Raw genomic sequence first — 19,599 nt, 5'->3', positions numbered from 1 at the left:
TAATATTTAAAAAATATAGATAATAAGCAGGGATTATATAATATACAGTAACCGATTTTATTAAAAAAATATCTCGACATTAAAGTTTTATTGCCTTTTTTTATAGGATTTTGTGTTATATAGATATGAATTTCTTTATATTATTGATTTTTTAAAATAATAAACATTTTTGTTTTATAAAATCCTTGAATAAATGCAAGTGTTGACGAATCAGCATCGTTTAAATACGTGCCTTTGAACAGATGAATATTTTTATCATAAATACATAGAAAAGAATATCCAAAATTCAATAAAATGACCTTCTAAGGAGTTTTTGAAAATAATTTTCTTAGTCGACATTCTGAGTGTAATTTCTCATTTTGCTCGTTTTTCCCCCTATAATCCTGGCTATGGAAACCGTTATAAAGAGTGTTTAGCTCAAGTTAAATTTATAATTAAATCAAATAAAAATAATAAATATTAAATTGATAAAATTTCATGGCACAACCAGATTTTCAATAACATGATTGATCTAATTAAATATATATATTTTTAAAGATAATAAAACAATATTGTTTTAATAAAAATAATTAATTAATTTGATCCAATCATCCACTCATTAATCAAATGATTCAATAATCTAGATAATTTCTTGGCCCGTTACTGTAAAAAAATAACAGGAGTAAAGTAATTATTTTCCTACCATATCTACTATATTTTTCGTCAAATCCCCAGCACGACGCCGTTCTCTCAAACTACTAACTGTAAATAAAAGATTTATCAAGGGCAAGCGTTCCGAAAAAATAAACTCTATAAATTCCACCCTTCCTCTCGTCCTCCTTCCTCTCATAACGTTATCTAATAAAGCCACTACAGCAGCGACAAGCCCTACCTCCTCTCTTTCCTTTCACATGCAAATCAAATATCCGTTCAAACCCTAATTCAAAATATTCTCTCACCGCCACCGCCGCCGCCGCCGCCGCCGCCGCTCATTTTCCGCCATATCCGCCTCTCATCGGAACTTTATCTCTCTCGATTTCCACAAAGAAACCCTAATTTTTGTATAACAATTGCCACGAAAACCGAAGTTTAATTTTAACGATTTGGTTTTTTAATCGATTTGTCGATAAGTATAAATTATCACTTAATAATTTTGTTTTTTTTTGTTAAATCTTAATTTTACATTTTATCTTGTAATTTATCTGATCTTTCATTTATTGAAACCCTAGGAATTTGTCGTCGTCGTCGTTCTTTGTCCATACGATTTTCACAAATTTCGAGTTTAGTCCCTGAAATTTCTGCGAATTTACAGTTTTGTCCCTAAGTTGGTAATCATGGCGGGTGGAGGAAGCAGGAGAGATGAGGGATCGTTGGTGATTAACAGCACGAACGTGTTTGCTGCGCTTGAGACATTGAGGAAGAAGAAGAAATCTGATAAGGAGCGTGTAGGTTCGAAGAGTGGGAAAGGGGGTTCTAAGAGTGGGAAAGAGCAGCAATCGAAGGAGCCTGATCCGGAAGTTTTTTGGGCCCCGGCAAAACTTACTGCTAAATCTTGGGCTGATGTTGACGACGAAGATGACGATGATTATTATGCTACGACGGCACCGCCTCCATCTGTTTGGGGGTCCTCGGACCAGCAGCAGAGTGAGGAGAAATCTGCCCATGTAGAGGTGAGAGGATGGATTTAAATGTCTTATGTATGTACACGTGTGGGTAATTATTGGTTTGGATTCAAGGGTTCTTGATAATTTGAATGGTGATTATTATGGCGTGGATGATAGATTGATATGCATCCTTGGCACGATTTTATTATGCTTAGGAGTTGTATGCTACATGTGATTGATTTATGTGCTTTATTGATAGGGAGTTGCTATTAGTTTTGTTAATCCAATCCCATTTGCTATATTAGTCTGCGAGTCTGTTAGTTTTATTTGCAATGCTCAAGTTTTTTGTTGTAATGATAGGATTTTTGATTGTGTGTTGTACATACCATGTGATTACATGGTGATCCTGGCATGGTAATTACATATGGGCTGTTATGATTTTCTTTCCAAATTGGCTGGGTTCTATGTTACTATTTTATTTTTTTACTTTTTGAAAGGAATAGAAAAGGTACATCTGCAGAGAAAAAAAATTAAGACATGAATGCTCTGTGGAAGACTAGCCATTATATCCTAAAATATGATTTCAACCTGAGGCTGGAGAGGAGTTGCAGAAAATTAATGGGAAGGCTGAATTATTGTGACAGCGCAAACCCTGGATCATTTTTTTATACTTGTGTCGCACTTGAACTGTTTTTGTTTTAAAATCTTGATAGGTTACTATTTATTTGTCTTCCACAATCCCCATAGAACGGAAAGAACTTTGCAAATGGTTTATGAAAACTTCAACATTTGCTGGCATGCACTGATTGCTTTTTTTTTTTGTGGGTTGCAGGAAAGTGAGAGTGAAGAAGATATTTTGGATGAAGGTGATGATGATGTAGAGGAAGAACATGACCATGAACCAGAGGCAGTACACCCTGAGCCAGTGGCGAAGAAGACCCCTGAAGTTCCTCTGCCACCCAAGGAGACAGAAAGACAACTTTCTAAGAAGGAAAGAAAGAAGAAGGAACTTGCAGAGCTTGAGGCCCTTCTTGCGGATTTTGGAGTTGCTCAGAAAGATAGCAATGGCCAAGATGAGTCACTTGGTAATTCCATTTATATGACAAAAGCCCAAAAGTTTGTCCGTGGTGCCGATCACGGATGTTTAATTGGCATAGAAGTTTAAAATCAGTTGATGCATTATGTTTCTTTAGATAATAGCAATGACCTAGACAAGCACATGAAACTTGTTGTTACGTGCCAAAGCTTTATCTTCCAAGGTTTCTGGTTGTTTGCATGCTAAAAGTGTTTATTCAACGCTCTCTTATAGTTTGAGCATTATACTTTACTCATTCATTGATAGTATTCTTTGCTTCAATAATACATGTTGTAGTTGAAACTTGGATAGTTGGATCATATTTGCTCTAGACAAGTCAAAATGTACATTCTAACCACTTAATGCATCGTCAGGTTTGCTGCAATTTAGCTGATAATCAATGTGCCCATGCGCACTGCTTCCATGTCCCTCATGCTTAACTTTTGGTTTCAAATTGTTTCATAATTTTACCCTTCTACTTTGTATTGGTATAGAGAGGTATTTTTGTTGTTTCTTCCAGTTTTTGCTAGGACCACGGAAGTGTAAAGTGCAGTTGTTCCCTATTATTTTGTAGCCAGATGTTTAGCCTTAAATACGCGTCTGGTGTTGAATCTCCTCTGAGAAAGAGTTCTTTTTACTTGCATCTGCAGATGCTGCACAGGAGAAGAAAGATGGGGAGACTCATGAAGAGGGAGATAAGAAGGAAAATGTCGCTGGAGAGTCCAAAAACGCCAAGAAGAAGAAAAAGAAGGACAAGTCAGCAAAGGAGCCCCAAGATCAGCCCACCAATTCAGAAGCCAATAACAGGCCAGAAGAAGCTGCTGGAGCGGAGCATGCGGAGGAGGATGCTTCTGCTGTTGACATGAAAGAACGACTAAAGAGGATGGCATCTGCAAAGAAGAAGAAGTCTAGTAAAGAGATGGATGGGGGTGCCAAAGCTGCTGCTCAAGAGGCTGCTGCAAGAAGTGCAAGGCTAGCTGCAGCCAAGAAGAAAGAGAAGAATCATTACAACCAGCAGCCAGTGCGGTAAAATGCCCATTTCATTTGGCACACATATATGGACATGTGTTTCTTGTTGTTCATATACCAATGCAAAATAAACAGTGGGCACTAGGCTCTGGCTTCGTGAAAGGTGACTTTCTAGTTGTATTGCTTTGGACAGCAAAAAAAAAAAAAAAAAGCATCCTCTTTGGCGTTTTGGATCTTATCTTTGCTCTGATGTCATGGAAAACATAGTTTTGGCAGTTTTGTTAATTGAAATTCTTCACTGGACGGGTAGTTGAACTTGAATTCTGTGTAATGCAGCCCTTTGAAATCTAAGTCTTTTCTTGTTGATGGATGAGCGCAAAGTGATTTACGGCTTATTTAAAAGTATGAAAATATATGTTGAAAAGAGCATAGGCTTATGGTGGTGAGATAAACTTGATATTTGCTAATTTGCTCTCTGCAAGCTGCATTTGGTACTTTCTGTGATACATTTTTGCTTCCTTCACTGGGGGTATGTATGCATTTGTCAAAACTTGGAAGGCTGGATCAGGTTCAGGTTGCTGGTGGGAGGTCTGGTAGAATGTTGGACTGTGTTGCTGCTCTGATGCAAATGAGATTCAGGCAAAGTTGGGTTGAAAAGAGAATAAGCTTGCTGCGTGAACTTTACTAAAACTCAAGATGGCTTTTGCTTTACCTTGTCCAGCATCTAAAATTGGCACATATGCTTCTGATACCATGCATACAATCCAAGCGTGGTCAATAGCAGCAATAAGTTATACGCCAAGTTCAATGGTATTTATGGAGTATCAAGGTGAAGTTCATGATACAATGGTAATGCTATTTTATTTATTTATTTATTATTATTATTATCATCACTTAGTAAAGTAATTATTAAATTACAAAAAGATAGTTTTTTCCATGCAATAAGTGAAACTACTTAAAAAATATTGCATTTTTATTTATTACGGAGTGGTAACAAAGTATTTTTGAATTGTATTATGATACTAATAATCATGAAATTATTAGTTAAATTATTAATCAATAAAACAAATTATTATAATACGATATAAAAAATATTTAATATTCTATATCTTAAAAGCACTATAATTATATCATAATATAATTATAACATCTTCAAATCGTCAAAGGTTTTCATCTATCATTGTCAATATCCAATCTTTTGTTTTGGTTGGAAATTGAAAGCTTGTGCTCTCGCAACAAAAGAAAATTAAAAACTTAGCATATTTTAAAAGAAAATATGTGCACAGAAAAATAGAACACGGGAGGATTATTGACAATATTGAAATTCTCTCTTTCGTTCTTTCATTCAAATTACTTAGAAAACAGATTTTAGAGTTAATCTTTAATTTGCCCTTGTCTTCATCTATATTTTCATTTTCTAAAAGCGGGTTTTGATTATTTTTTGGTTTATTTTAGGATTGGGATGCCTAGTCAGTCTGCATGGTGATTTATTTGGTGATTTTGAGATTGTACAGTGATAATAATTTATTTTTAACATTAGAACAATTTAAAATCATAATAAAATAATTTAAACAAAAATTTTTAAATTTTTTTTGAAAACATTAATTACCACAAAAGCAGTATAGAAGTTTCTTGGGCCCCATCAAAAGAGTTACCATTCTGCCAAGAAACTGCTTAAAAGAAGATGATGAGCTTAAAATTTAACAGCCCGTTTCTCGGGATTCCGGTTATTGCCCCGTTAAATGGTCGGAACCGTCCCAATTCTCTGTATTCGGGAAGAGGGCAGTTATCGAAAAGAGGTTTTCGGAAATGTATTTGTGTGAAAAAACATAGTGATTGGGTTGCTCAAGCTATTAGGCTCTTGCATTTTTGTGGAAAGGATGTAGAGTTAGTAAGGAATGCAAACGGGTAGGGGGTGGAGTGTGTGAAAGAGTCGTTTGTGCAAAGTAAGGCTCTGTGTGGAAAGGTTTGAAATCCAAAAGGTGCTCTAACATTTGAAAATGGTGATGTTGCAGCTCAAGTGAGTAACTATCCTCTTGTAGTTAAATATTTCTCATGCAGTAGTTGCGCTCTGTTTTCTTTAGTTTGTTCCTGGTTTTTACACATAATTATATTGACGTTGATCTTTCCGATTTCAGGTGAGGCTTAAGCGAGAGCATTTAAATGTAGCAAAATTTGAGCCCGAGTATGGACTGGATCCAATGCTAGACTTAGTTTTGGTTGGATCGGAGTGGCAATTGAAGATTCAAAGCTGTGCCAGCAATTGACAGGACAAACTGATCCCACGTTCCATAGAACAAGATGCCCTCTCACCAACTGAGGTCACATGTGAGTTTTTTCATCCACTCTGTCAACCACTACAGATGAGCTTGTACGTATCAGAACGTCCATGGTTGAAAGGTCTAGATACTGTAATTGTGAATGGATGGATCATATACATCTCACATGTTCTCCGTTTCGTGTATTATTAACTAGTAAGGTAGGAAGAGATCAAGAATAGCTAGCGCGTGCACATCATATCTGTTATCCAGGGTCTTGTTTGCTGTTGCAAGTTGTGGATTGAAATGTTTTCTCGAGGCAATCTAGTGTTAGTTTTCCTTTCACACAGGCTGCTGGGGTATTCGAGAGTCAATTGGCAGAGTCCATATCGGAGGGTGATGGCTAGCTTGCATTTAAGAAGCTTGCAACTGCAACACTAGAACAATTGATGCCAAGAATAGAAGGGAAGGGAGAGTTTGGCCACGCCGGATGGAGGCTAGTCTACGCCCCGGATTCCTAGTTTACTTTCTGTTGATCCTACAATTAATCCTCTTAAATCTCTGGCCAGTATTATTTCATTTGGTTCAGAGGTTGAGGCTCAGCTTGGGAAACGTCTTCAGGTTATCTCAGTCCTTCTCTTACCCCCCCCCCCCCTACTTATATATTAAAAAAGCTTTTCAATAATCTCTTTTGGATTGCTATTCGATCATGTAATAAGTAATAATGAGAATGAAAGAGGCTCAAAAAGGTTACCTGTTCATTTAGATGTGGTTTTGAGATGCCCCAGCTTGGTCCTTTATTAATGGCCATCTAATATCTAAAAGTCATCTAAAGCATTCGTCTTGTTCTTTCTACTTTTTTCAGGCCTCCGTTGTAAGGCAGATGAAGGCCTCTGAAATGGCTACGCAATGGACCCTGCTCTACCATCTTACCAGCCGTTTGCGAGTGCTCCTGCAATCTGCTGCTTCCAAACGGCTCCTTTTTGAATATTATGTTAAACAGTTAATAAAAAATCAATGAAATCAAATCTAGGCACGATCGAGATTCTTGACAGACACATGTTCTTGGGCTGTCGATATCAGTTCTGTCGAAAGACTTGAAACAACTGACGTGCATGAATGGCATGTATATGGCTATTTTCTGGAGCAACGATGCCCTCCCCCCCCGGATGAAATTCCATGGTGTTTTACGATGCTTATCAATAGCAACCTCTAGTATAGCATCCGACTGAATGTCACATAATCATTCCTCCCGGGACAGAGGAACCTATTTAGTTGGTGACATTAACCCCACAGAGATAACAAAACCCAGTTTGTGATTATGAATTCAACAAAATCATGCAACGAAAGAATAATACAGATGACTAAATTTTCCCTGAAACTTTACACTTATTGAATTGACAAGAAAAAAGGAGTGAGATATTATAAATGAATAAGATGAAAGCTTGTCACCAAAATCTCCATGGATCCTTGTATGGAGGTACATAGTCCCCTGTGGGAGGGAGAAGGCGGAACGAGGCCACAGTTTTTTCCAAGTAAGGCCCCATCTGCAGCACAGGAAATGATATCTTGTTTAGGCTTAATTCAATGAATAAAACAATACAGGCATGTATCTGCAGAATGACGAGTTCAACTCAATACAGACACAAGAGAGCTGTATACCTTGTCCCACTGCTTGCTTAGAGTTGAAGCACTTAGAGAGTACAAATACCCTGCAATTGAGTTGAACTGTAAGTTCGGAAAAAAAGTAGAACCACGAAATATACTCCAGATTTCAAACAAGAAGAAGAAATGACGTGGATACAGGTTCTCCTGGTGAATAGTCATCAGTTGACATTTAGTGTTATTGAGCGGAGAAAAGAAACTAGTATTGGAATATATTTTCATGCAACTGTTTGCTTTAAAAAAAAGAGGCTCCCTACCATCTCGTTCAGCTGTTGAAGCAATGTAGCGTCGGAAAAGATTTGATTCTTGAGCCTACAAATTCCCATGCAAACTATCAACAACAGAGAGCTGTAGCAGATATTTCAAAAGAATCCTGCTAAGGAAGGGAGAACTTACATTTTTGGTGGGTGACTTGCGTACAATATATTCATAAAACCAGTACGGCTCACCATCAATCTGGAAAAAAAATGCCACATAACTCGTGCAGCTATACAAGATAAAACATAAATGGAAATACAGGAATATATGTTTCTGTATGTAGCATTCCCAATATGGAATTCTACAAAATACAAAAAGGTTTCAAAATTTACTTCATTAGCATGTGCATCAAGAATTGAACTCTCAGACAAACGTTGAGTTGAAGTGACTCGCTGCAAAAGAAATAATGAAGCATGTTAAACCAGCATTACTTCATTCAAGGAGTTAAGCTTTCAGAAGAAATGGAGTCCAAGAAGCACAAAGAGAGGTCATGGCCAGTCCCGTCCACGATGACAAGGCTTCTCAGATAACAACCCTGTTCACCAAGAAAGCCTCTCTATAGGATTCAACAGAAATCTTGTGTTGGCTCTATCATCTATGATCCGACAAACCTCTACAGATACAATTTTTTGCCATTTGTTTTCTGCAAAAACATCTACGGACCCATGTTTGCAGTGCAATGAATTTCTAAGGTTGCTAGGACAATGGAAATTATTTTGTAGAACTCAGTTTCGCACAAATGCAGGTCTTGTGTGAGATTTGAGAAGATGATTCTTATTATAAGAAAAATTTATTATTTAATATAAGATTCAAACTTATGTTTTAATTCTGCACCTATTCTGTTTTTGTCACAGTGGTCCGGAAAATCCATCAGATATGTATGTCAAACTGAGGACCTCTTAAATCGTAGTAAGAGATGCTAAGACATATTACCAGTGAAGACTTGTCAGACAAAACAGAATCAGCAACATCTTTTGCAGCCCAGGTACTCTTGTCTTTAGATTTTACAAACTGAAGATTTGGAGGACCTATCTGAATCAAAGTAATAAAATCATAATCCTTGAAAAAAACAACCTCATCAGACATTCCATCTAGCTAGAATAAGGTCAAATGGAATTGTTACCGAAACAGAGAGGATGAGGTTATCGATGATGTCAACGCGCTCGGACACAATGCGCAGGCGTGCATCAGCTGTATCAAGTTCAAAACAATATAAGCACGAATAAATGTGTTTTTTAAAAGGGCATGTAATAGTTCATGTTCTCTCATCCCTCATATAGCAAATTAACTGAACTTACGGGACAGTGGTGCAGCTGATGAGTAGCGTTCAGGTTTTCTGGATTCCACCCTTTAATAAGCAAATCACTAATAAAGTTATGTTCCCATAATTTCCAAGGACACACCATAGCAATAAAGAGAAGCAAAATTGCAGACAGAACACCAAATAAATGTAGTCGTAAGACTTGTCAACATTTCGAACACATTTGAATTATGGAATTACTGTTAAAGAGAGAAACCCAATTAAAATGGCTCCCTCTCAGAGTGAACTTGGTAGCAAAACCGTTCGCCGGGGAACATTTTTCTAGATTGTCCAATTTTTTCAGGTATATGAATGTCTATGGATGCTCAAATCCTTTATTAATATATTCCAATTCACATTTGCCTCCAGCAACATAATCATCCAATTCATGAAAAAATACTTCTTCACTTGGAATTGCAGTCAAAACACACAGATAAAAGAAAACATATTAAACAACACGCAGACCTAATGCACTGCTTCAGACTATACTGAATAGCACTTGGATTCAAACACCTACCATTTGAAGAGGAACTTCTTAGATGGCAATTCCGCTGGATATGAATAAGTATAGGCGTTTATTTCATCAACCACTGAAGTCATTTTCAGATCTTCCTCAGCAAGTATCCCTATAAAGAACTAGAAAAATCAGTGAAATTCAAGCATTTTCAAGGTATTATATATGTCTCACAAGTCCAAAGCAAGCACAACAAGAAAGGCAGTGTATCAGCTCTTTCTACACCACTCAAATCATAAAATCAATCATCTCAAACAAAAAGATTAAGGTTTCATTGAAGCTCAAGCTCACCTGAAGATGGAAAGGCAATGGATAATGAAGAAGAGAGACCAAAAAGCACCAAGTCCCTTCTACAAAACCCATTTTGTAAACTGGGATCTGAAGAAGAACAAGCACATGAACATGCCATAATCTTCTCTTTTAATTTACATTTCTTCTGGCTTAACAAGATTCTACTTTGGTTCCTGAAATGAAAACCACATCAAAGCATGGCCCATGTTAAAGAACCAAAGAAAAAGACATGGATGGTGTAGAATTGAGAACAGTACCTAAAGAAAGGATTGTGGTGATGGGCTGTGAAGGGTGAAGGAGAACAAAGAGCCATTGCCATTGCCGTGGTCTCTTCCTTCTTCCACTATTATGAGCTTACCTCATCCACTTCACATTTCAGTTTCCTCTTTATAAACTGGAAAGTTAACTGTAAACCAGTCCTCCAATTGTGAAAAATACTTTTCAGTATAGAAACTATAAGAGTACGCAATTTTAAACCCAACTATTACTGAAATGACAATCTAGTCCTCAAGATGTTACAATGCTAAGGAAAAATCACAGATTTCATGAACCCAACATATAATTGCATATAATCTCATTGAAATCCAAATATTTTTGTGGTAAAAAGTATTATTTAAAATTATTTAGCATTTTTTTTCCTTCAAAAATTATTTTTAAAAAAAATAAAAAATATCGGGTTCTATATTGATTTATCAATAATTTACTTAGATTAAAATATATCATATTATTTTTTTGATAAAAATTATAAAAATAAGTAAATATTTTTTAACTTTATGTTCTTTTGAACCCAAAATCTATAGCATCTTTATAGATTATATTACGAATATTATTCTAATTTAATATTTGTTCCAAGATTTTCAATGTGTAAATTATCTACAAATAGGAGATTTAATCACATTAGCATTTGAAATTGATTTACTTTCTTTAATAGGAATCAACAAAGCCTATCATTCATAGATTGAGAGTAAATTGACGGAATATAAACAATGGATTTGATTGGTAGGCTAGTGATAGTTAAAAGGTCAAAAACAACTAATTTTTAGTTTTAAGGATTCAATTGAGATACATCCAATACTTTAGTAACCAATTCGTAGTTAGCCCTAAATTAAGTGGCGAAACACTGAATTACTAAATTAACCAATCAAAGCGCTCTTCATTTAGCTAATTTACTCGATAAAACGACACCCTTTCCTCTCTGCCGCTAAACAACTGATGGCGTTTAAAAGGTATAAACCTTGCAACGGTTACAAAATAACGGAAGCTAAACGGACCTCAAAATGTCATCTATAACGGCAGTATCTGAAAAAATTAAAACCTTTATTAAGAAGGAGCTCGCTGATTCTTCTCTCAATCATTTCTCTCTTTCTCTTTCATCTCAAAACAAAAAATTAGGGTTTCTTTGCTTCCAAGATACTTTCCAATTTTGCTTCCGCGATCGATTATTCCAGGTAAACTATCTAAAAAATATATCCTTAATCATTGTGGTTGACATCAAGATCATCAATTCGATATTTTTCTTGCTGAACTCCGCTTAGTTTTGTTCTTTCTTAATTTTGATTTTTTTATTTATTTCTAAAGGTATTTTTATTTGTGTAGATGTTTTATTTGTATTTATTTTTTTATTTAATTGATTTAGGTAAAAAGTAGTTGAAATTCGCTTATTCAAGAAGAATTGATTAGGTATGGTTGTTAGTTATCTATTTTAATTGTCGTTGTGATCCTTAATTTTTATTTTATTTATTTTTTTGAACGAGATCCTTCTTGTTTTGTTTTCTTTCTTTATGGAAAGATTTTATGAGCTCTTTTTTTGTGATGTACCGTATTTGACGGTAAGGGCTTTGTTTCATTTTTTTTAGGTTTTGAATCAAGCAGTAATTTCTTGATAATGGCGGGTTTTTTTATTTGTTGTTATGAACAGTTGTGATTTGCATACTGAACTAAGGAAATGAAGCCCGGAGGATTCTCTACTTTGAACCCATATGCAGCAGCGTATATTCCTCTTTCTAAAAGGGATTCAGCTGATAGAATTGAAAATCCAGGATGGACTGTGCAGGGTGGGAATCCAAATGTGTGGTATGGGTCTGCCAAGCATAATGCACAGATTAGGCAAAATGATAAAGGACCGATTTCTGTTCCTGAAATTTCTATGCTGAAGAGTCAGTCTGGGTATGGTTCTTATGGCTCGTCATCACAGAATTCATATGAGATGACAGGGAAGCAGATTGTGGATGAAGAATTTGAAATGGACTTGGAATATCTTCGGATCAATTTTCCTGGCATATCTGATGAGTCCCTCACTGGTGTCTATATGGCTAACAAAGGTGACATAGATGCTGCTATTGACATGTTAAACCAACTTGAGGTAAATTTTCTTACAAACTGTTTCGTGGTATACAGATTTGTTTATAGGCATAAAAACTGAAGAGGAATAGGACGAGGCCAATTTAATGTGTTAAATTTGTGTTTTGTGTGTGCTATGAGCCATTTTGTGATGCTTTAATTCCTTTTGTTGCTGTTCTTTCTTGTTCTTTATCTTTTGTCATGTGGCATTATATTTTGGTTAACTCTAGACTTCTTTTCCTTTTTTCCTCTCTCTTCTGTTCTAACTTCTAATGTCAGTTCTTGGTTGTAATTTTTGCAAGAATTATTTGATTTGTTATGATTTTAGATTGTTCACAAGTTTAGCTTGCTTTCTTCACTATTTCATAAATGTGAGTTGATAAAATACACGATTTGCTTTATGTGCAAAGTTAGTGGGATTATCTTATATGCAATTGCTTTTCTCGGCTTACATTTCTGAATTCTGAGTGAAGGATTTCAAAATGTCTAGTCTGCATGTTCATTAACTTGAGGGGTTGTCCCTTGTTTTGGTGAATGCACATTTACATATACAGAATCTCTTGTAAATTGGTCTAAATTCGTTGAATTTTGCATATTTATTTTGGTGTGCTGTTTTGATCATTGAGAGTTAAGTGGTGAACTACAAGGCAGCTTTTGGCCTGTGCTATATAACCTGCTGATAATGTGATTTTTTGACAATTCCAGTATGCTGAAAAAGAACATAGTAGAAATTGCATTTTGGATCAGTATTTTGGTTTTCTAAATTTGATTCCTACCTCATTTCATCTTTCCACTTTTTGGGTCATCCTAATATGTTGGTTCTCATGCAGTTTGACACTCTTGAGTCTTCTGGAAACCTTCCAGACACCTTGGATATTGGGGATGTTTATGAACCCGGGCCTTCAGCTGAGGCTTCATCTGTGAAACCGAAGACTGTTGTGGATGAAGCCAGTGCCTCATCTGGCTCCTCGGCCCCAGACACAGCGGTTGCCACCTGATTAACTTGTGATCTGTTCAGTTGTTTTCTTTGGCCTTTCTTTTTGGTTTTCTGAAAGAAAAGTATATGATTAGGGCATCTTTCTTTTGAGATGGGAGACATGCATTTAACATAATGGCTTGGTTGTGGGTGTATAGTCCTCAGATAGGTGCTTCTTCCAAATATCCCCTTTTTTGTCTCCGGGTTCTGCTATAAATTGAAGGCCCCTTGAGCGGTTTCACAAATTACAGGTTTCTGGAATTGAAGTGATAAATGCTTCTTGACAATATCTGTTATTTTGAATTAGTATGCTATATGGTGTAAAGATCACCCTGATGTCAAAATGGTTTGGGGTTGCATGTAAAGCTTGATTATATGATGGTTTGGCAGCTTTTCATACTGTTCAAGTTATACTGTTACGACTTACGACCACCCCCCCCCCCCCCCCATTAGAGTACATTTTTAAGAGAGGTTGATACCCCTTTCGTTTCAAAAAATGCCGGGTGAGTCTTTTTAATGAATTTTGCTAGCAATTGAAACGAAGGAGATGTTTGTTGTTTCATTGGATTGCTTGTTCATGGAGGAAGTCAACAGGATCTTCTCATTGACAAGGAGAAATGATGTTCATTTGATTTATCCGGTGAACTTGCTTTGTGAATACTGGAGTCTTTTTGGGCATGAAAAAAAGAAGAGCGGAGTTATTCATCAGATGGTCAAGACCGACCTGCTCCGATCACTGTTGGTGGCTACTATGGAATTGCAAGGATAGTGAGGATAATAATATCTTGTTTTTACGGGGTCTGGTTATGCTTCTTAAAAAATTGATTTTTTTTTTAAAAAAATTATTATTGTTATATATATTTTTTTATTGTTTTAATATGCTAATTTAAAATAAAAGGTATTTTAAAAAGCAACGGAGATTACCTCAAATTTGCCAATGCCAGTTTTAAGAGTTGCCAAAGGTTGAGGACATAGAGGTCCCATCTGTTTCTGGTGTCGTGAGCTTGGGCCTGCTTTCAATTATTTTACTGCAAGTGAGGTAAGAACTAGTATGATTTAACCAGCGATTGAACTGATAGTTAAAATTGGTGATGAGCATTGCTAAAACACCCAAACAAATTCGGTACCAAATAGATCACCACCTAATCATAAAATCAACTTTTCTCCATGTTTGCTTGGATTTTAAATTTATTTCTTATTTTAAAATCATGAAAAAAAAGAAGAGTGGACTTAGTCATCTGATGTGATGTTATGTTTCTCATTATTTTATTTTTCTAGAGATCCATACGAGAGCACCGAGAGTTTATATGGTATTATAGTGATTGTTGTTTTAAAAATGTTTTTTATTTTGAAATATATTAAAATATTTTTTTATAAAAATTGTTTTTGATATTAACAAATATCTAAAAACACTAAAAAAATTATTTTAAAAAATAAAAACATAATTGTTTTTTGTAAAAATACTTTTCAACCGGAAAAATAAATGGGATCTTGATCTAAAACAAATTGAAATTCAACCGGGTTTATAAGTTAGGATATAAATTGAAAAAAAAAAGAGAATGATAATTTGTTTCTTAATCTAAAATTTAGATAATGGTTATCTACTTAAAATTGAATATTAAAAAAAGATTATACTGCTTCAAAACAATAATTGTGATTAGATTAAGAAAATAGTTAAAATTTCCAATATTAGAAAGACACAAGTTTAGTTGATAAACTACTCCTGCTTAATATTATATCAAGTAATTAAATTTAAACAAGAAGGGTTTGGAAGAAAAGAGGTGGAAGGTGCTGTTTATCAACCATGAAAAAATTGCAAGCAATGTCTAAAATACATAAATTATATATTTTACTTCATGTAAATTCACCAACTTTCAACTTTGGCTCCTATACATTATTATTTTTTTCCAAAAATTACTCCATGGATTATAAGAATTTCAGTATGGCCCTTAATCTTTAAATAGCTATGGCAGCTTCTCTCTCTTTTTTTTCAATAATTACTCTATTAATCGTTAAATATATTTAATTCCACATTGGTATATTTGACAACTATTTAAAGATGATAATTTGGATATATATCATTTAGTATCGTAGACCATTACAATAAACTTATAATAAGCTTATTGTAAAGGGAAAAAAATGGAGAGAGTTGCATTCATACATATATATAGAACATGCTATAATATTTCAAAAAACTCTAAAATAACTCAAAAAATAAAAAAGTCATACCACAATTAGTTGCCTTTAGCTATTTGATGAAAAAGGACCTAATTGAATTTTTTTTGAAAGATCTAAGATTGATGCTAGAAAATCTTAACTCTAAGAATTGAAGCAGGAATTATGGAATCAACAAGGACTAGAATATATTTTAGACTATCAAAAAAGGAGGGTAAGGAGAATTTGTTTTGGATAAATTTGGCGATTAACACCCAAAACATAATTAAATACCAAAATAACACAAGACAATCCATTTCTCATCAATAAATCAATATAATGTCTACTAGATATCTAATTCATTGTAAATTAATTTAATTTCAAGAAAATACTAAATTCATGAACTTATCAACAATTCAATAAAACATCTAATTTATCATAATTCAATTATATTTATGTTCTATTGCATAAACATGTATATATTTAACTATATTATTAGTCGATTCTAACAATATATACAAGATCTCTAATTTGATAACTTAACCTAAATTAAACACAACACATAATTAATTGAAATAATTAATTCATTATTAATTCAACTTATTTTCATATTTAACTATATCAAATAAAATCTAATTGAATGTATTTTTAATTAATTTATCATTGATTTACAAACCCTAAATTCACTAGAAATCCTAAATTCAATCTAAATAATTATTTGATTTCAACCAAATTAAATATAAACTAATAGCAATATAGTATGTTTACCTTACTGATAGAACTATAAGAATGGCTGGGGCAATGATGGTGGCTGTAGAATAAATGATGGATTTTCAATACAAAAACATTAAAGGATGCTTAGAGACTATGATGTATTTGATTTTTAATTGATTTAAAGGCAAAATCTAAGTGTTTGACGGGATTTTTAAGAAAAAAATGTTTTTCAGTGTTAGAATAATAATATTATATGTTTAATTTAATCTTTAATTTAAATTTTAATTAATATCCCACTTCAAAAATACAACAAAATTACATGTAATTTCACTTGTTCTTATTTTTTTGTTCAAGCGGTATCATTCCGTTAAATTACGAAGTTTATTGTGCTAATTAAGACCAAACACCGAAACATGCACGACCGTCTTTCATTACAGATGTTCCGTTACTTTCGGTTATTAAAATCCTCCATGACCATCAGACACAAGACACGGTCCAAAGACCTTTCCCAAAAAGATTCAGCTTCTTCTTCTCTGTACCCACAAAGACACAAATCTAAAATCTTGCTACACATTTTCTCTTATTGTCAAATAATTTGACAATGCTGTTGTTAATATAGTTCAAAGACAGATTTCTTTGGTTTTTTTCTCTTTTTTTTTGGAGAAGAAGTAGTTTAGATGGATATACAGTTTGATTAAAGGAATGGTTTTGGTGATCTGGGCATGGGGTAAAAAGATCGGTGATTAGACCTAGTAGGTGATATAGGTAGATTCTTGGATTGTTTTGGAGAAAAGATTGTTGGGTTATTGAAAGAAGAAAATGGGGGTTGATTACCATAACATATTGAAGGTTAACAGGAATGCAACAGATGATGATCTAAAGAAGGCATATAGAAGATTGGCAATGAAATGGCATCCTGATAAGAACCCCGCTACCAAGAAAGAAGCTGAAGCCAAATTCAAGGAGATCTCCGAGGCTTATGAGGCATGTTTGATTTTTCTTTCCCTTGAAATTCTATTTTGTACTATTTATTGTGCTTTTTAAAAAAAACCTGGGATCTTTTTACTTTGTGTTTATCTGGAATGCAATGTGAAATTTAGGATTCATGGTTACTGTTGTGGAATGGTAAGAGAGAAGAATCAAATACATACATGCATATGTATGAATGCATGTATGTATGTTTAAATCCAAATCTTTTCAGATTTATACATTATGTATTTTCTTGTTATCGCGTGCTGTATTCCAAAGAAACGGACTCAAAAAAGAAATGTACTGGAAGAGAAGAATCAAAATATGCATTTGCTTGTTAAATTTTTTTGCCAAGATAAGTACTTGATAATTTCATTTACTTGGGAAATTGTTGCATTGACTTTTGTGTTTATTGCATTGGATTGCTTTTGGACTGATGATAATAAAGAAAAAAAATTCAAGTCAAGGACAGTGAATTACTATCTGTGGTTACGTTGCCTGGGATTTTGATATATTTGTGAATTCAGGTCTTGAGTGACCCACAAAAAAGAGAAATTTATGACCAGTGTGGTGAAGAAGGATTAAAAGACGCACCACCATCTGGCGGTGGTGGCTTCCCTTTCGGAAATGGTAGTGGTGGTGGGTCAAATGGTTTCAATCCTAGGAAGGCAGAGGATATCTTTGCAGAAATCTTTGGAAGCAGTCCTTTTGGATTTGGATCAACAGGACCTGGTAAATCCATGAGGTTCCAGTCGGATGGAGGGTTGTTTGGTGGATTTAGCAGTAGTGATACTCCTTTTCGAACATTCAGTGAGGGGACCGCGCCAAGGAAACCACCACCAGTAGAGAGCAAATTGCCTTGCAGCCTCGAGGAACTGTATACTGGATCAACAAGGAAAATGAAGATATCAAGAACTGTAGTTGATGCCCATGGGTATGTTTATTTATTTCTCTAACCAAACACATTCAGTTTCCCTCCTTTTCTTTCCATTTGGTGTCTTGATATGTAGTTCAAAATCAACTTCTTTGACCTGGTGGATGAATCATATTCCTTGTGTGCTAATGGTTGTGGATAGTGTGATGATTGATTAATTACTTGGTTAGGAGCCTTGCCAAAACCTTTGACCACTGTTTACATACAATTATCTGCAAATTCTTCTACCATGAAAAACGTTGTCATGATTTGCCTCATTTACATGAAAAGATTGCTTGATCAGATTATTCTATATGCCTCTGTAGATTCCGAACTTCTTGATTACTCAAACTTGCTTTATGCTCATACTACCTCTAAGTCTTTATATGCTGCTGATGTTGTGTCTTTTTCACACACGAATCCCCATTATAGAACTAGAATTGCAACAACCTTTTTTTTTCTGATTGTAATTGAATATGAAACTCCGCAGGCGACAAGTGCAAGAAACAGAGATATTAACCATTGATGTGAAGCCAGGGTGGAAGAAGGGAACAAAGATTACATTCCCAGATAAAGGAAATGAACGGCAGAATCAGCTTCCAGCAGATCTTGTGTTTATAATTGATGAGAAACCTCAGACCACATACAAGAGAGATGGAAATGATCTTACTATCAACCATAAGGTGACCCTAGCCGAAGCACTAGGAGGGACAACAGTAAACCTCACCACACTTGACAGCCGGAATCTATCAATTCCTGTACATGATATAGTGAGCCCTGGCTATGAGCTTGTTGTGGCCATGGAAGGTATGCCAATAGCAAAGGAGCCAGGTAATTGGGGCGATTTGAGGATCAAATTTGAAGTGAAGTTCCCAACAAGATTAGCACCAGAACAACGAGCAGGACTCAAGCGTGTATTAGGGGGTTAAAGATTGATCAAATTTATATATCTAGTAGCCATTATGTTGAGCTAAATGCTGAAGCCAATGCTGTTTCCATTTCAACGGGTTGTCTTTTTGCTCTCCTTGTATTTATAGACCCTTTAAATCAGCACCTATAGGAACCCAGTAGAAGTACTGTAATTATTACGGTCCTTTTCAGTCATTACTGGCTGGTCCACGCAACTGATTTTCTGTATTTATTTATTTATTTATTTATGACAGAAGAAGGGGTATACCTACATGTATCATATTGTTTCTCCTTGTATTCCTTCACTAGACGACCGCGTTATGTATTTTTCTTTTGCACTTTTGCCTTTCCTTTTTGTGTTTGCATATCCTTCTGCTGGGTGATTCTCTTCCAACAAGGAGGAGGACAACGTGGTCCCAATATAATGTTGGTGTTTATGATTTTAATCTTTAATGTGGGAAAACTCTTAGTATCGTCCTAAGCTTTCCTAGAAGGCTAGCAGTTTCGTTGTTGCTCCTTCTTTGTTTACCACAACAGTCTTAATGGAATCTTTCAGAAAAAAGCATGGGTTATGCTTCTGCACCACCATCTCCTACTTTAAGCATCTCCTTCAAGTGCAGTGATAATCTTATGTCGACGTAAACCAAATTCAGTTCTGAAAGATTAGGGAGAATTATGGACGTTGATCATCCTTTACAGTCAACGTTTACT

The 19,599-nt window shown here is 34.9% G+C and overlaps 4 protein-coding genes across 5 annotated transcripts; 3 read left to right on the top strand and 1 right to left on the bottom strand.

Annotated features, from left to right (window-relative positions):
• The first annotated feature begins 812 nt into the window (after nt 1–812).
• Nucleotides 813–3,993, top strand: LOC133688968 (uncharacterized). The gene is made up of 3 exons (XM_062108644.1): nt 813–1,649; nt 2,416–2,668; nt 3,309–3,993. Exons 1-3 carry the CDS (start codon nt 1,314–1,316, stop codon nt 3,686–3,688), a joined length of 969 nt encoding a protein of 322 aa, XP_061964628.1. The 5' UTR covers nt 813–1,313; the 3' UTR covers nt 3,689–3,993.
• A 3,191-nt stretch (nt 3,994–7,184) lies between these two features.
• Nucleotides 7,185–10,325, bottom strand: LOC133688969 (psbP domain-containing protein 5, chloroplastic). The gene is made up of 11 exons (XM_062108645.1): nt 10,171–10,325; nt 9,914–10,086; nt 9,626–9,734; nt 9,107–9,156; nt 8,932–8,999; nt 8,742–8,840; nt 8,141–8,200; nt 7,947–8,006; nt 7,808–7,862; nt 7,548–7,597; nt 7,185–7,432 (listed from the first exon to the last, which is right to left on the bottom strand). Exons 1-11 carry the CDS (start codon nt 10,230–10,232, stop codon nt 7,334–7,336), a joined length of 885 nt encoding a protein of 294 aa, XP_061964629.1. The 5' UTR covers nt 10,233–10,325; the 3' UTR covers nt 7,185–7,333.
• An 864-nt stretch (nt 10,326–11,189) lies between these two features.
• On the top strand, nt 11,190–13,594 carry LOC133687977 (polyadenylate-binding protein-interacting protein 5-like). Of its 2 annotated transcripts, XM_062107340.1 has the most exons (4): nt 11,190–11,361; nt 11,550–11,593; nt 11,832–12,275; nt 13,084–13,594. In XM_062107340.1, exons 3-4 carry the CDS (start codon nt 11,859–11,861, stop codon nt 13,249–13,251), a joined length of 585 nt encoding a protein of 194 aa, XP_061963324.1. In that variant the 5' UTR covers nt 11,190–11,361; nt 11,550–11,593; nt 11,832–11,858; the 3' UTR covers nt 13,252–13,594. The 2 variants fall into 2 exon arrangements, with proteins under 2 accessions (XP_061963324.1, XP_061963323.1); XM_062107339.1 differs by lacking the exon at nt 11,550–11,593 and having other exon boundaries at nt 11,196–11,361.
• Nucleotides 13,595–16,532: 2,938 nt separating this feature from the next.
• LOC133688901 (uncharacterized) lies at nt 16,533–19,168 on the top strand. Its single transcript, XM_062108544.1, has 3 exons — nt 16,533–17,081; nt 17,594–18,000; nt 18,470–19,168. Exons 1-3 carry the CDS (start codon nt 16,917–16,919, stop codon nt 18,906–18,908), a joined length of 1,011 nt encoding a protein of 336 aa, XP_061964528.1. The 5' UTR covers nt 16,533–16,916; the 3' UTR covers nt 18,909–19,168.
• The last annotated feature ends 431 nt before the right edge of the window (nt 19,169–19,599 follow it).

The sequence above is a fragment of the Populus nigra genome, chromosome 3 (assembly GCF_951802175.1).
Source record: "Populus nigra chromosome 3, ddPopNigr1.1, whole genome shotgun sequence".
Lineage (NCBI taxonomy): Eukaryota > Viridiplantae > Streptophyta > Magnoliopsida > Malpighiales > Salicaceae > Populus > Populus nigra.
Note: the sequence above shows the minus strand (reverse complement) of the source record. Positions and strands in the feature narration are given on the sequence as shown.

Coding starts and splice junctions, on each gene's coding strand:
- LOC133687977 (XM_062107340.1), top strand. CDS start 11,859: ATGAAGCCCGGAGGATTCTCTACTTTGAACCCATATGCAGCAGCGTAT. Junction 12,276..13,083: donor ACATGTTAAACCAACTTGAG/GTAAATTTTCTT, acceptor GTTCTCATGCAG/TTTGACACTCTTGAGTCTTC.
- LOC133688968 (XM_062108644.1), top strand. CDS start 1,314: ATGGCGGGTGGAGGAAGCAGGAGAGATGAGGGATCGTTGGTGATTAAC. Junction 1,650..2,415: donor AGAAATCTGCCCATGTAGAG/GTGAGAGGATGG, acceptor TGTGGGTTGCAG/GAAAGTGAGAGTGAAGAAGA. Junction 2,669..3,308: donor TGGCCAAGATGAGTCACTTG/GTAATTCCATTT, acceptor TTGCATCTGCAG/ATGCTGCACAGGAGAAGAAA.
- LOC133688901 (XM_062108544.1), top strand. CDS start 16,917: ATGGGGGTTGATTACCATAACATATTGAAGGTTAACAGGAATGCAACA. Junction 17,082..17,593: donor AGATCTCCGAGGCTTATGAG/GCATGTTTGATT, acceptor TTGTGAATTCAG/GTCTTGAGTGACCCACAAAA. Junction 18,001..18,469: donor ACTGTAGTTGATGCCCATGG/GTATGTTTATTT, acceptor GAAACTCCGCAG/GCGACAAGTGCAAGAAACAG.
- LOC133688969 (XM_062108645.1), bottom strand. CDS start 10,232: ATGGCAATGGCTCTTTGTTCTCCTTCACCCTTCACAGCCCATCACCAC. Junction 9,000..9,106: donor ATCAGCTGCACCACTGTCCC/GTAAGTTCAGTT, acceptor AACTTGATACAG/CTGATGCACGCCTGCGCATT. Junction 8,841..8,931: donor ACCTCATCCTCTCTGTTTCG/GTAACAATTCCA, acceptor ACTTTGATTCAG/ATAGGTCCTCCAAATCTTCA.